Source organism: Trichoderma atroviride, chromosome 1, assembly GCF_020647795.1.
Source record: "Trichoderma atroviride chromosome 1, complete sequence".
NCBI lineage: Eukaryota > Fungi > Ascomycota > Sordariomycetes > Hypocreales > Hypocreaceae > Trichoderma > Trichoderma atroviride.
In genome coordinates, this window is record NC_089400.1 from 2,860,110 (window position 1) to 2,874,278 (window position 14,169).

Consider the following 14,169-nt stretch of genomic DNA (forward strand, 5'->3'; position numbering starts at 1 on the left):
TTTCCTCTTTTTTTTCCTCACGTCTTTTTAAGCTCGGCCTTCCCCCCTTAAGCTTTGCCGCCTCGGCACCCTCGCTCTCAGCAGCTGTGTTTTGTCGCCACTGCATGATGCTGGGCGACAACGTGCAGCATCTTCTCCAACCATGGCATCTGACTTGTCAAATGCTGCTCGGTTGGCTGGGAGCCTCTCCCAGAGCGTCTCTCAGGCCATGGAGTCGCCCTCAAGCTCGCTCACCATGAGCGGTGCGACTATTGAAGCTGCTCAGCCCTCCTCTGGCTGGCTCGGGCTCATTGGGTGGCTTCTCTTGAGCATGATCAACTTCACCTCTACCGTCCTGTACTTGATCATTCGGACGGTAACCATTACCTTGCCAAGTTTCCTGTACAATCTCTTCTCTACGAGTTGGACAGTGACTATGAATGCTACTACGCTGTATGCTGCCAATCCCTTGGTTTTGCAGAGCCACCCAAGACTCACAGCTTCACTAGCATGCTCATCGTTGTCGCTATCGTGTCGGCGGGTAGCTGGGTCGTCAGGTATCGCATCTTGAATATGTACTCAAGGCTGCCTCCCGAACCTCAGCGTAAGGAGCCTGAAATCGACTTATTCCCCGATACCCACGAGGGCGGCATCAAGTCCGGTTTAGCCAACTACCTTGACGAATTCCTGAGCGCAATCAAGATCTTCGGCTATCTCGAACGATCCGTGTTTCATGAATTGACTCGAAGCATGCAGACTAGAAAGCTTATTGCCGGAGAAACAATGAATCTGGAAGAGGAAAAAGGCTTCTGCATTGTTGTCGATGGTCAAGTTGAGATTTTTGTTAAGTCGGGCAGAAACCCTCGAGCACCTGTTAGGAGCGGGTCTACAGACGACCTCTTGAATTCTTCCGATGATGAAGATATTCTGCCAGGCCAGCAAAAGTACCAGCTCTTGACTGAGGTTCGCAATGGAGCGCCGATGTCATCCCTTTTTTCCATCATGTCTTTGTTCACAGAGGATGTGAGATTGACAACACATGACGAGGAGTCTCCGCTTGGAGCGAGTGGTGGTCGGCATCCCAGTAGACCAAATCCTCTGCAAGAGTCTAGCCGACAGCCTTCTCATGGCCCAACATCGATGCCCAGTACTCCTCATCTTGATCCCAACGTGGACCGTCCAGGAGTCAGATACGAGGACGGCGGTCTATTGTCAGGTGAAGAGAGCGCCTCAAAGATCCCCCCTATATCGCTAGAGCCTCCCGTTGCTTTTCAGCCCAGCAAGGAACGGCCAGGGTCTCTAAAAAGGCTAATGTCGAGCTCGGCACACCCCGATATCATAGCCAGAGCCACGGTTGACACGACTATTGCAATCATTCCTGCGAGTGCCTTTAGGAGGTTGATCAAGATATATCCCAAAGCGACGGCGCATATCGTTCACGTGATTCTCTCCCGATTTCAAAGGGTGACGCTCGCACAGGCGTTCAACTATCTTGGCTTGACTGCTGAAGTGCTGCAAACCGAGAAGGACATGGTCAAATTTACCACGTGCCAGCTTCCCAATATACTTCGTGGAGATGCGCTCAATAGACTAAAAGAGAAATTTAGCGTTGAGCGAGAGCGTATCGGTGAAGACCAAGGGACAAAGGGGATTGCGTTGCACAACTCCGCAGCTACCAGGCGTCGACGGTCGAGTGCAGCTGTAAGAACAGAGACAGTTATGCAGGCTATCGCCAAAAACCGATCTACATCATCTACGTTCAATGGTACAGCTCCTGCGCGCAATCCACGATCAGCCCGCGGCCTTAACCCTGGAGATCTGCTGGCAGGTGCACAGCTCACTCGGGCGCTGAACAGAGTCCCAAACCCAGCACACCCTCTACGGTCGCCGACGAATCTTGGTGCAGAGGAAAGCGCTGTCTTCAGTCCACTAACTCAAAAGACGTTTAATCCTTTTGATTCTGAACGACATGCTCGCATCTCAATGGATCGTGACTCGGTTGATGAAGACAATCTGTTCAGGGCATCCATCCTTGAGTGCGTCTTTAAGTCCCTTGGCTTGGACGCTGGTGGGACATCTTCTCGTGATGTCGACTCCATGTCTATAGAAGGATCTCCGAGATTGATTTCCATGGATCAACGACGTGCCAAGACCATGTCCACGAACAACGCATTTGGCTTCATCGGACCATATGATGGATCCATGGATGGAGAAACCGAATCTCTGACTTCAAATGGACTAGCCAGCCATATTCCACCAAATGCGCATGCATTGGCTCATGAGATGATGGATGAAGTTGAAATTGTCTTTTTCCCCAAGGGATCGGTGCTCGTCGAGCAAGGCGAGCGAAGCCCTGGTCTATACTACGTCGTGGATGGATTTCTAGACATTGGGACCACCATAACTGAGGGCCCTCAAAACATTTTTCAGAAATCGGGGTTGGCCTCTTTTAGCTCAGACTCGCTTCATTCAGATCATTTATTTGAGAGCTCTTCTTCCAAGAGGTCCAATAGTGGTACGCCGTTTGCTTCAGCTCGAGGCCAGACTCGCCGCCGAAGCGTTGCCCTCGTCAAGCCTGGAGGCATAGCCGGCTACATCGGGAGCGTCTCTTCTTACAGGTCGTTCATTGATGTAGTAGCCAAGACAGATGTGTATGTTGGGTTCCTTCCTCGAGCTTCTCTGGAGAGGATAGTGGACAAATATCCAATCATTCTATTGACAATGGCCAAGAGGCTTACTCACATCTTGCCTCGTCTAATTCTACACATTGACTTTGCTCTTGAATGGGTTCAAGTCAACGCTGGTCAGGTGATATTCCATGACAGCGATGAGAGCGACGCCATATACATTGTGCTTAATGGCCGTCTTCGCTTGGTGGAAGATAGACAGGATGGTGGAGTGTCGGCGCGAGCTGAATTTGGACAGGGCGAAAGTATCGGTGAGCTTGAGGTTCTTACTGAGACTGCACGCTCTGGAACTTTGCATGCCATTCGAGACACGGAGCTTGTGAAGTTTCCTCGCACCCTTTTCAACAGTCTCGCCCAAGAGCATCCCAACATTACCATCAAGATATCCAAAATCATTGCCTCCAGAATGAGAGCAGCGGTGGATGATTCTACCAAATACATTGGAAAGGAGGCCGGCTCGGGTGCTGTAAACAACCAGCGAAAGTCCACGTTGAATCTTCGGACTGTGGCTATTCTGCCAGTCACCTCGGGCGTCCCTGTGATCGAGTTTGGGCACCGCCTTATGAATGCGCTTTCCCAGGTCGGACCCCAGAATGGCGCAACTTCGTTGAACCAGTCTGCTATCCTAAATCATCTAGGCAAGCATGCATTCAATAAGATGGGCAAACTCAAGCTATCTCAATACCTCGCTGACTTGGAAGAGAAGTATGGGTTGGTGGTGTATGTGGCAGGTAAGCATCTATTTTTCATTCTCTTCTTTGATTTGAACACTCTTGCTTTATGATGACAAACTTTTTACACCGAAGACATCGTCGTTGATGGCTATGTTAACTCTAATTTTTTCCTGATCGCATAACTTATTCATTCATTTACTGTCATAACCAAGCTGTATTGCACCACAAGCTAACATGAATGATTATAATAGACACTAGCGTTAACTCGCCATGGACACAAACTTGCATTACCCAAGCCGACAGTATTCTACTAGTTGGCCTTGCAGAAGGCTCGCCGGCTATTGGAGAGTACGAACGCTTCATGTTGGGAATGAAGTCAACTGCGCGAAAGACTTTGGTTCTGCTCCACACTGAACGATTCTCGCGCCCTGGACTTACTCGGTCATGGCTGAGGAATCGCATGTGGATTAATGGTGGTCATTACCACATCCAGATGGCATTCAGATCGGACGCCATGCCCGTCCACCCTCCGTCGAAGAAGCTTGGACAAGCTCTCAAAGAAAGGGTTCAGGTTTTGCAAGCCGAGATCCAAAAGTATACGTCAAGAAATGTGCACCACACCCAGTATTACGCGCCTGACACCCCATTCAAGGGAGACTTTCATCGCCTAGCCCGCCGACTGTGCGGAAAATCCATTGGGCTCGTTCTGGGCGGTGGCGGTGCACGAGGTATCAGTCAGATTGGTATCATCAGGGCGATGGAAGAAGCCGGCATTCCCATTGATATCGTCGGTGGCACATCCATCGGATCATTTGTCGGAGCCCTGTATGCACGCCATGCAGACGTTGTCCCCATGTTTGGATTTGCGAAGAAATTCGCTGGCCGCATGGCCAGTCTCTGGCGCTTTGCTCTAGACCTGACATATCCCTCTGCTTCATATACAACTGGGCATGAGTTCAATCGAGGCATTTTCAAGACTTTTGGGAATACGCAGATTGAAGACTTTTGGCTCGAATTCTATTGCAACACCACCAACATCAGCAAGAGCCGAGCAGAATTTCATACCAGTGGATATGCGTGGCGATACATTCGCGCTTCAATGTCGCTAGCCGGCTTGTTGCCACCTCTGTGTGACGAAGGTAGCATGCTGTTGGACGGTGGCTACGTGGACAACTTGACGGTATTACACATGAAAGACTTGGGAGTTGACATGATATTTGCGATTGACGTTGGAGCACTTGATGATGACACACCACAGACATATGGAGATTCATTGTCCGGTATGTGGGCGTTTTTCAATCGATGGAACCCATTTTCAGTGCATCCCAATCCACCAACGCTCGCAGAGATTCAAGGCAGGCTTGCATATGTCTCGAGTGTAGATGCTTTGGAGCGAGCAAAGACGATGCCAGGGTGCATCTACATGCGGCCACCCGTCGATGCCTATGGAACACTAGACTTTGGCAAGTTTGACGAGATTTACAAGATGGGCTACAACTTTGGTCGAGAGTTTTTCCAACAGCTCAAAGACGAGAACAAGTTGCCCATGATGGAAGAGACTGAGGCGAAGAAGGCTCTGCGGAGAACTACAGCGCCTCGACGAGCCAGCATCTAGACATAAAGCGGTTAGACAAGAAGCAAGCATATTAATTTCTCTGTTTTAGCAAGCTAGACGGCGGCGTTAGAAGAAAAGGGAGCCAGTAGTGTGATAATGGCTAATGATTCTCAATGAGAAGCTTGCCTAGTGATACATGAAACATGCCATAAGAACGACCCTAGATTTCATCTCTGCCATGTCCACATCGCCGATTCTTCGATGAGCGATGCCAAACCGGTGCTATGACGAAAGTGAAGAAGCCTGGAGTGACCTTACTGGCTGGTTACCTGAATTCTGGTGGACCGATCGCGATATGCAGGGATTAAACGCTTGGTCCGCTGATGCTCCCCAGTTGGCTGCAGCCAGTGGGAATCGAGCCGTGGCACATCTGACATCATTTTCCCGGATACTTGCTCGCGCAGATCCAAGTTTTTGTATGTCTGTGTCTGTTTCTGCAAGCCAGGCCAGGTTGCCAGGGTAGCATCATATCTCAGTGGACTCTTGTCATTTGCTCGATCTGCTTTGTGGCCCCTTATGACGCGTGGCCGGATACGATCAAGCGAAGAGGGAGGAGGCAAAGGGCATCTATAAATCTTTGCTAAGCTGAAAAGGTATATGCACTGGGAAGCTTTTAAAAAGCTTGGCGTCCTTGTCTTTCCTACTCCATGAATCTGTGCCAAAATCAACAATGAATCAAGTCTTTGTTATAACATTTGATGACTACCTATCTACAAAGTGAACCCATCTATCACATACACACACAATGCCTTCTTCAAGACGAGATTATCCTAGCAGCATGTTTCCCGAGCACGGGTCTAGCTACGGATCAAGCAACTACAGTCAAAGCAGCAGAAGCAACAGAAGAAGCAGAAGCGGTGGCGACGGCTATGATGCGCGAAGGAGCACGCGAAGGACTGGCTACATCCCTCACAGCTATGACGACAGCCACGATGACAACTCTGAGAGCAGCTATGATGGCAACGGCTATCGTCGTGGCCTAGACGATCGCCGCCGCGGAGACACAGACGAGAGACATTCTCGCGATCGCCGCTCTAGCAAGAGGGATTCCCGTCGCGACGATGACCGTGACCGTGACCGTGACCGTGATCGCTCCTCCGACCGAAATCCTGACAAGGACGACATTGAGAAAAAGGGCCGTAGCAGCAGCCTGGGGTATCTTGAGCGCGTCTTGCCGCGCGAATTCCGTCCTTCACACGCTGATCCTGAGGCCCGACTTCACAGACTGCAAAAGGAAAAGGACTGTGCCGGCTTTGACTGGACGCCGGGGCTGGTGCTTGGATTGATTGGGGCGACGATGCTGTTTAATCATGAGAGGTCGCTGGTTAAGAGAAAGAAGAAGGAATATTTCGATTGAAAAGACTGAGGAAATTATGGAAAAACGAATGATCATGGGTACACGAATGATGTGGGAATTGTAACGACTTTATGATGAATGTTGGTTGTATGAAAACGCTATGAATGAAAATGCATATTTGTCTAAGCGGATTGTACTGATTTATCTATCCATCTCTTTTTCTTCTTTCTTTCTTTCTTTGTGTCTATATTTGAAAAATCATAACTAGCTGAGCATACAAGTATACATATAAAAATTGCTAGACATACAAACATATATATATAAATGTCAGTGTGTAATTTTGCCCTTATATACCCGTATAACTTAGATCTGATATTGTCTTCGTTTGGTCTACTCCAGCTTCAACTGTCCCTCAGTCGTCTCAACCAGCAAATCAAACAGCTTCTGGATAGTCTCCTCCCGCACCGTCGCCACACCCGTGCACACTCTAATCGCAAAGTGATCCTTGACCACCGTGCTCGTCAGGTAAAACTGACCACTGGCATTAATCGCATCGTACAGCTTCTGCGAGCGGCTGTTGATCTTCTCCTCGCTATCTCCACTGACTCTGAACGTGACGAGGCCAAAGTGTGCCTTTGTGAAGATGATAAATAGGTCCGGCCTGGTAACGAGCTTGGCCTCGAGGGACTCGCCGAGCGTGATGCCGCTCTGGATGTGGGCTTGCAGGCCACGGATGCCGTAGGCGCGCAGGACGAACCACAGCTTGAGGGAGCGGAAGCGGCGGCCTAGGGGGATCTGCCAGTCGCGGTAGTCGGTCACGAGCTCGTTGTCGCTGTACTGGTTGCGCAGGTAGTGCGGCTTGATGCTGAGGGCGTTGATGAGGTGGCCGCGCTGGCGGACCCAGACGGCGGAGCAGTCAAAGGTCGTGAGCATCCACTTGTGCGGGTTCAGGTTGAAGGAGTGGAAGTTGGCAATGGGCTTGGCCAGGGGCTTGTTTTCGTCGAGGAGGAGCGCGGCTCCGGCGTAGGCTGCGTCGACGTGGACCCAGATCTCGCCTGGCTTGCCGACTCGCGGTGCCAGTGTGCGGGAGATGCCCTCGAAGTCGTCGACGGCGCAGACGTCTGTCGTCCCCAGGGTGGCAGTCAGGTAGAATGGCTCGAGTCCCTTGGCCTTGAGCTCGTCAAGCTTCGTGGCCAGAGCCTCGCCCGTCATGGTGAAGCCCTCCTTTTCTGATATCGGCACCGTGGCAAATCGTACGCCCAGAACCTGCGCGGCCTTCTTGGTGCTTGAGTGAGTGCCCTCGCTTCCCAGAGCAACCAGCTTGCTGCGAAGCCTCCACATCTCTTCCTCTTTCTCCTCGCCTTCAGGCAAATGAGCTGTTGCCTCATTTATATACTTGTCTCTCGCAGCAACCATGACGGTGAGAATGGCCTCGCTGGCACTTCCATGCAGAACACCACCGCCATGGGTTGGGCCACCGCTGAGGAAACATTCAGGCAGTCCCAGGGCCTGAGCCAGCCAGTCCATCACAATTGTCTCCAGCTCGGTAACTGCAGGGGAGCAGATCCAGTTGAAATGGGCGCCGTTGAAGGTGTTGGAGTACATTTCCGCAATGGCAGCAGGGTAGCTGCTTGAACAGGGGAAGAAGGCCATGAAGCCGGGCGCCTGCCAGTGAGTGATGCCAGGCAAGATTTTGGACTGGATATCCGCCTGTATGGAGTCCCATGATTCGCCCTCGAGAGGTGCTGAGGCGGGGAGGAGCGGCCTCAGATAGCCAGGCTCGACATCAGCGACAACTCGGTGGTCAGAGATGTTGTCGTAGTATTTGGCGACTGCGGATATGTTAGCTCGATGTCTCTTGCTAACTTGTCGTTTTCCTCATTGTGTATATCCGTGACAACTGTCGCAAAGACATTACTTCTCATTGTTTGTGAAAGGATGAGACGCAACGCAGAGCATCTATTCCACAAATCTGCAAGTAATGTCATGCCAATTACAGAAATGCGGCTCGTTTGATGGCTCAGAGAAGGCAAACCCCATTACACAAAACAGACCAAAAAAATGAGATACATGTAAAAGCATTAACGCCACAAAAGCAAAGAAACTTACTGTCATCAATTGCCGCCTTGGCCGCCTCTCGAAACTGCTGTGAATCCATTGGGTGCGCCATGTCTGTGTCTGCTGTCGTCGGCCAGATAGTCTCTCGCTGGCTTGTCTTGAACCGTCTCTGATGTGTTTGAATCTTACAACTGAGGCGATATCCGTCTTTTAAAATATATGCGCCGGACCCTTGGTTTTTAGCCCCACCACAATTGGAGAAAAGTAGGAATCCAACTCGGCGTCCCAAGCCCCTGTGGAGAAGCCCTTGCGAAATCCTAACCATGTTTAGCCCTGTCTGGTTCCAGAATCACAGCAAAAAGGCCTTGGGGCAAATCGATTAAGAATAATTAGAGCGTGGAAAGAAAGCCGCCGGTTCAAGTGCGTCTCAGCGCCAGATCAATCAGAGAGCCTTCGATGCCAATTTGCCCCCACATGGAGGATCTGGCCATTCTTCATCGGGGTAATAAAGCTCGGGTTCTGCAGCGGAATGAGTGGAACCGCCGTTGTCAGACTCTCATCGTTTGCTTCGAAACTTCCGATTCCGTTATCCCCCCCCCCCACTTGTTTGTCAACCTCTGTAAGCTTTGGAGTTGTAGAAGAGAGGCAAAGTTGCTCTGGTCGCATGGACGACAGAGGATCAATGTCAGATATGTCGTCCCTATCACGCCCTTTGACGACATGCCGCCTTTTGCTTGACATGTGAGAGTGTTGGCCGCTTTGGCCGCAAGCCTAGCATATCTGACAACTTGGTGAAGTTGATGAATCTGTATCATTAATCTCAATGTCCATATCACATATTCCGCAAAGTAACAGCATGATATAGCGCGATTTAATGCTATAGGACATAGCACAAATGAATAGTCATTATTGTGCGCAAATGTCTTTGGCGCGCTAGGAGAATTGTACTTCGTGTTCATGCCACCCTTTAGGGTTGTCACATCATAACTGTAACACACTTTGCAAAAAAAGAAGGCAATGGTTTCAATAACCTAAAACTCAATTGCGCTAATGAAAGAAAAAGAGGTCCATGCTTATTTACTGAAGCATAATCAGTCAATCTTGATCGCACTGGTCATAGTAAAGTTCGTCAGTATCCCGCATTTTCCCTTGTGTGTGATTCGAGGTCGTTGGGAAAGCTTACCTATATATCCTGCGCACAAAAGCATAAGCGCTCAAGAATCCAATAGTGCCGGTCAATAGTCCATATACGCAGCATGCCATGAAGCTATAAGCAAAAAATAGCATGCTACTCACAAAGCCGCTAATGTGAAGCTTGAAGAAATAATACCATAATGAGTATAGAAAGACCCAAAATGCGCTTCCGCCCCCGATAAAGAATGACTGCCACCACCAGTGGTAATTCTCCGCGCACAGCTGAGCGTAGATGGATACAATGGTCACTTCGGCAATAGTAACGACCAAAATGGCAGATACGACCGCCAAGAAGCCAAAGACATAGTAGTAGCCACTCTTATCATGCCACAGAGACTGGAATACGAATAATAATTCGATAAAGATGACGGCAAATGGAATCAAACCCGCCAGCAGGGCTGCTTGAATAGATTTACTATACCAAGCTTGGCGAGGGACTTGTCGAGGAACCGTCGTCGTTTTGGTAGGATGTTCCCAGGCACCCGCCTTGTGGAAGCCGTAGTAAGACCCAACATAAACAAGCGGAACCTGTATGCAGAGCCAGAGAAAGAGAATAGCAACGAGCGTTCCAAAGGGGATGGCCGTACTTGACGCTTGGGCCCATACAAAGAGATTGAGGATGAATATGAGCCCAAATATAAGGCCGGGAAAAAGCAGTGCCGTGACGATGGCGTTTGCACGAAAGTCGGTTCCGTCGAAACTCTTGAAGACGCGCGCAGAAAAGTAGCCGGAGAAGAGTCCTGCAAAAATAAAGAGGCCCACGCCAACGCTTATGAAACCGCCCCTGAAGCTGGGATTCAGGACTCCCAATGCACCAAGCGCAACAAGCCCCATGGCCATGAAAAACAGCTGCATCCCAGACCCAACAAGGGGAGCCAGTAAAATGCCGGCTTCTGGCTTCCGGAACACATCTCCATGGAGCAACTTCCAGCCTGTAGCCTCTTCCAAAGCCTCGCCGTCATCGGACATTTCATCTTCATCATTGTCGTCGGCGTCTGCTCCCTGGCTCAATAAGCCCGTGGTTTGCTGGTCGCCCTTGGCTTTTGCTCTCTTGATCCTATGCTTCCCTTCTTCTGCAAAATTACCCTTATTGATATCGCTATGAATAGTCCTAGCGAGGATAATCATGACGACTCCTGTCAGTAGCCCACAGATGATAAGAGAGTTGATGATGGCCACCCAGTGGATACGTGAGCCGCCTTCTTGGTTCACGAAATAGAGGTCCCAGCGATGAGCCCACTCGATGCTGTCATCTTCGCGGAAATGGACTGAGTAGGTATATGGAATACTCAGGGAACCAGGGCTGTTATCATCATCCTCTATTTCGTCGGGATGATATGACAGACCATCATACTTCAGCTCTATGCCTGACGTCTTGTTTGGAGCAATGTAGAGCTCAAGGGGCTGGCCCACGTTTTGTATATCCACGGGGCATCCTGAACTGTCCTTTTTGTTCCCATTTCCAATACTCTTGGGGTACACTTCAAAGCCCACGATAATCTTCTCGTCACGATCACCAGCTCGGCCCGGTGCCCTGCGATACCGGATGACGATGGTATGGTGGTTGTTCAGGTAATAGCGAAGCCTGCCCGTCTTTGAAGAGGCCTCAGTATAGCCCAACTTGAAACCGGAAGCGTAATACTTGCGCTTCTTGTCGGCCGTAACAAAGCTGGTAGCGCCAGGAAGATTATCCACGATCCACTCTGCTACGTATCCATCTCGAATCAACTCTTTCGACCAGCGTAGGTCACGGCGGGACACCTCTTTATTGCAAAGCAACGTGCATGGCGTATTTTTGGTCATGGCGAGTTCCATATCAGATGTAATAATACGATCACCGCGTAGCACTTCTCCCAAGTTCAAGGGAACGCTTTGTCCGCTCAGTAAGCCGCCTCCGGTTTTGTGCTCTCCAGTCGGGGAACAAGTAAATGGCAAATCGGTGTACGCAAACTGCAGCTGTGTGTTGTCTGAGTAGGCCTTGTTGACCATGAGAGGCACCAGCTCGCCATCTCTATAGCTCTTGATCGACCAGCCTGCGATGTGATGCGTTAGCAACTTGCCAAAGAGATACATGTTCATATGTTCAAAATCATGACAAAATACGAGGTCAAGTGGTGGCAATACCAGGGATGTAAAAGGCCGTTGACGGCGATAGAAGGAGAAAGTAAGCAAGGCCAAAAAGGCCAGACCTCCATTCGCCAATCATGTTGATACACTCAAATCAGCTCACACAACGCCTGGCTCTCTTTCCACAGTATCATCAAGACATGTATCCCAATTGACTCCAGATTCCCTTTTATTTTAGCATTCGGCCAAAATAAATCCCAGAGTTCAACTCCGTAACTCTATAATTTTGAAACAAGAAACGCGACAAAAAGCCGTTGGATCACGTTGGCTTCTATAACAGCTGGACGCGAGATCACTCTCCCTTGTGTGACGATGGAATCTATCGTTTGTGAGAGTGGCACATCCTGGGATAACTCGTAGATTGTATTTCTTCAATATGGCACAGTTGTGCTAATCTGGTGGCTTTTCCGGAGCTTCAATCTTTTCTCAAGGGATGGTGTTGATATGACCAGATGTCAAGATTGAGGTCGGAATATCGCAAGGGGCGCCAGTTCAATCCACAAATGCTATAAACAGGTGCCCAACTAGGCCTAGCGGGGAGCGGCATCTGCATTCCGATTGATGGCTATGATTAGCCGTAGTTTAGCCGTCGATGCATCTCCACTCGAATCTGGCCATAGCCAATGAGACTGACAAACACGTGGCTTGTACGGCAGTACAGAGTGCTACTACTATGAAGAGATGATTTTACTGAGTGTATATATTCAAGTAAGGAGTTCATTATGAATTTTCCAATCGAAACGGCCCTATGAACTCTCAGCTCTCAATAACTATTGATGCTGGTCTATAAGATGGCTTCTTTTCAGCATGAGATTTGCCGGATGATAGAAAAGTGGGTGCTGAAAGGCAGTTGTTATGTAAGTGCGAAGCTGCTTAAAAATCCGCCGCGAACCTATAAATAAGTAAAGAAAATCAATGAATCATAGAGTGCTTCGCACGGTTAATGCACGTTGATAGCGCTCCACACGGGATGTATTGCGCTATAAGTGGCGTTGCGGAATGAGGTATGTGGACTGGCGATCACCTGGATTAGGTTTTGCCAAGGTGGACAATCAGTAGGTAAAACTACTGCAGAAGCGAGCGATGAAGACAACAATGGATGAGACAGCTGGAAGAAGACTGTCTTGCAGCATCTGTAATCCTTGATGACAAATGTCTGCAAAGGAGTAAGTGCAGATGAAATGGGCATATATGCACATAGACAAATCATATACTAAGTTGTCTACCAAGTCAACAACAGAGATAGATGACAACGTGAAGAGAGAGAAGAGTTATAAGCACTTCTTGTGTCATCAAGAGATTTCGTCTCCAAAGTCTAATTCCTCTCAAGCGGTGGACAAAAAAACAGGGACCGCAAAATGAATATGTGCGTAATCCGCTATAATATGCACATCTTTGCCAAAAGAAGACTCTCGAGATTTCATGTGTATAATTTCAGCGTGGGTGTTCAAAATCGTCTCATTCCCTGTTTTTCTGTCCCCCCCTTGCCTCTCTATTACCGTCACCTAGTTGCTAACCTGAAGTCCCACTTGTTCCAACCGCCGCTCTACTGTACGACGGGCAACAGATATCCTACCATGTGCGGTCTGCATGACATATACGGAGTTACGGAGTAGGTTTCCAGCACGTATTGTATCATTCACAATGCGGAGTGCCATTGAGACTGAGGAGACTTATAAATTGATTCTCGACAAGTCATTACAAATATACGCGGAAAGCTGTACGCACTTTAGCACTAGCCAAGAATCGCTTATTGCTGGGTCACATGCCAATGTTGAAATTCGAGAGGCCTTCCCCCCCCTCCCTCGCCCAAGAAAGTTCAAGAAAGTTCTCATTCCCCTTTCACCCCTTTCACTAAGATTTAGACAGAGGCTCTAGCGAGCACGGTGTCTGCCCAAAAGAAGCCGCGAAGAAGGATCGAGTCACGAAACGAAGAAAAATATTTTGAAAAGAGGATCTTGCAATAATGGGGCAACAAATAGATGGCTGTACTAAGCCATTTACGGAGATCGTCTGTCAAATCGTGCAGCAATCTGGGGCCCAAAAAATGGAGAACAGGGGCGTATGCAACTTTAGACTTTGAACGTTCTTTTGGGGTCAGAAAGACTTGGCTTTGACAGCCGCACGCCGTGCGCAAATAAAGTATCCAACTACCGATGCTACGAGGGGTGGAAGCAGAACAGGAGAGGTATCGCGGGCGCTAGCAGGTCGAATGTACCAATACCGCTGTCTTCTTGCTGCCTGGGGTCTCGTTCATGATTGCTTTTTAAGGTAGTGGAGATGTTGAGGAGAATGGGCGTAGCTAAATCCAGGCGAAGTTTTTTCTAGCCCTTTCTCTTCATGTCTCGTGAGCGGTTGAATGGCAAATGAATGACTGTGAGAAACGGAGAATAGCACCGCGAATGGCGACATCGGGAAACTGAGTTCGACGCTGGGCAGTAGGCTTCGCGGGGGACGGCTGACAGATGCCACGTCCATTGTTTCGCAAAGACGTAGCTTCCAGCGTAATTCGGAGTAAATACGGATACAACTCGTAGT

General features: G+C 49.3%; 4 protein-coding genes across 5 annotated transcripts; 2 read left to right on the plus strand and 2 right to left on the minus strand.

Moving 5' to 3' along the window:
- Positions 1–142: 142 nt before the first annotated feature.
- Positions 143–4,955, plus strand: TrAtP1_001067 (uncharacterized protein; the record flags this gene model as incomplete). The annotated part of the gene is made up of 3 exons (XM_014090991.2): positions 143–432; positions 489–3,397; positions 3,592–4,955. The coding sequence occupies 3 exons, from the start codon at positions 143–145 to the stop codon at positions 4,953–4,955; spliced, it is 4,563 nt and encodes a 1,520-aa protein (XP_013946466.1).
- Positions 4,956–5,700: 745 nt separating this feature from the next.
- On the plus strand, positions 5,701–6,312 carry TrAtP1_001068 (uncharacterized protein; the record flags this gene model as incomplete). The annotated part of the gene is made up of 1 exon (XM_066110843.1): positions 5,701–6,312. The coding sequence occupies one exon, from the start codon at positions 5,701–5,703 to the stop codon at positions 6,310–6,312; it is 612 nt and encodes a 203-aa protein (XP_065966916.1).
- A 330-nt stretch (positions 6,313–6,642) lies between these two features.
- On the minus strand, positions 6,643–8,422 carry TrAtP1_001069 (uncharacterized protein; the record flags this gene model as incomplete). Its single annotated transcript, XM_014090992.2, has 2 exons — positions 6,643–8,084; positions 8,362–8,422. 2 exons carry the CDS (start codon positions 8,420–8,422, stop codon positions 6,643–6,645), a joined length of 1,503 nt encoding a protein of 500 aa, XP_013946467.2.
- A 573-nt stretch (positions 8,423–8,995) lies between these two features.
- On the minus strand, positions 8,996–12,120 carry TrAtP1_001070 (uncharacterized protein). 2 transcript variants are annotated; one of them, XM_014090993.2, is made up of 3 exons: positions 11,629–12,120; positions 9,494–11,537; positions 8,996–9,420 (listed from the first exon to the last, which is right to left on the minus strand). In XM_014090993.2, exons 1-3 carry the CDS (start codon positions 11,708–11,710, stop codon positions 9,402–9,404), a joined length of 2,145 nt encoding a protein of 714 aa, XP_013946468.2. In that variant the 5' UTR covers positions 11,711–12,120; the 3' UTR covers positions 8,996–9,401. The 2 variants fall into 2 exon arrangements, with proteins under 2 accessions (XP_013946468.2, XP_065966917.1); XM_066110844.1 differs by having other exon boundaries at positions 9,494–12,120.
- Positions 12,121–14,169: the final 2,049 nt, after the last annotated feature.

Coding starts and splice junctions, on each gene's coding strand:
- TrAtP1_001070 (XM_014090993.2), bottom strand. CDS start 11,710: ATGATTGGCGAATGGAGGTCTGGCCTTTTTGGCCTTGCTTACTTTCTC. Junction 11,538..11,628: donor AACGGCCTTTTACATCCCTG/GTATTGCCACCA, acceptor ATCACATCGCAG/GCTGGTCGATCAAGAGCTAT.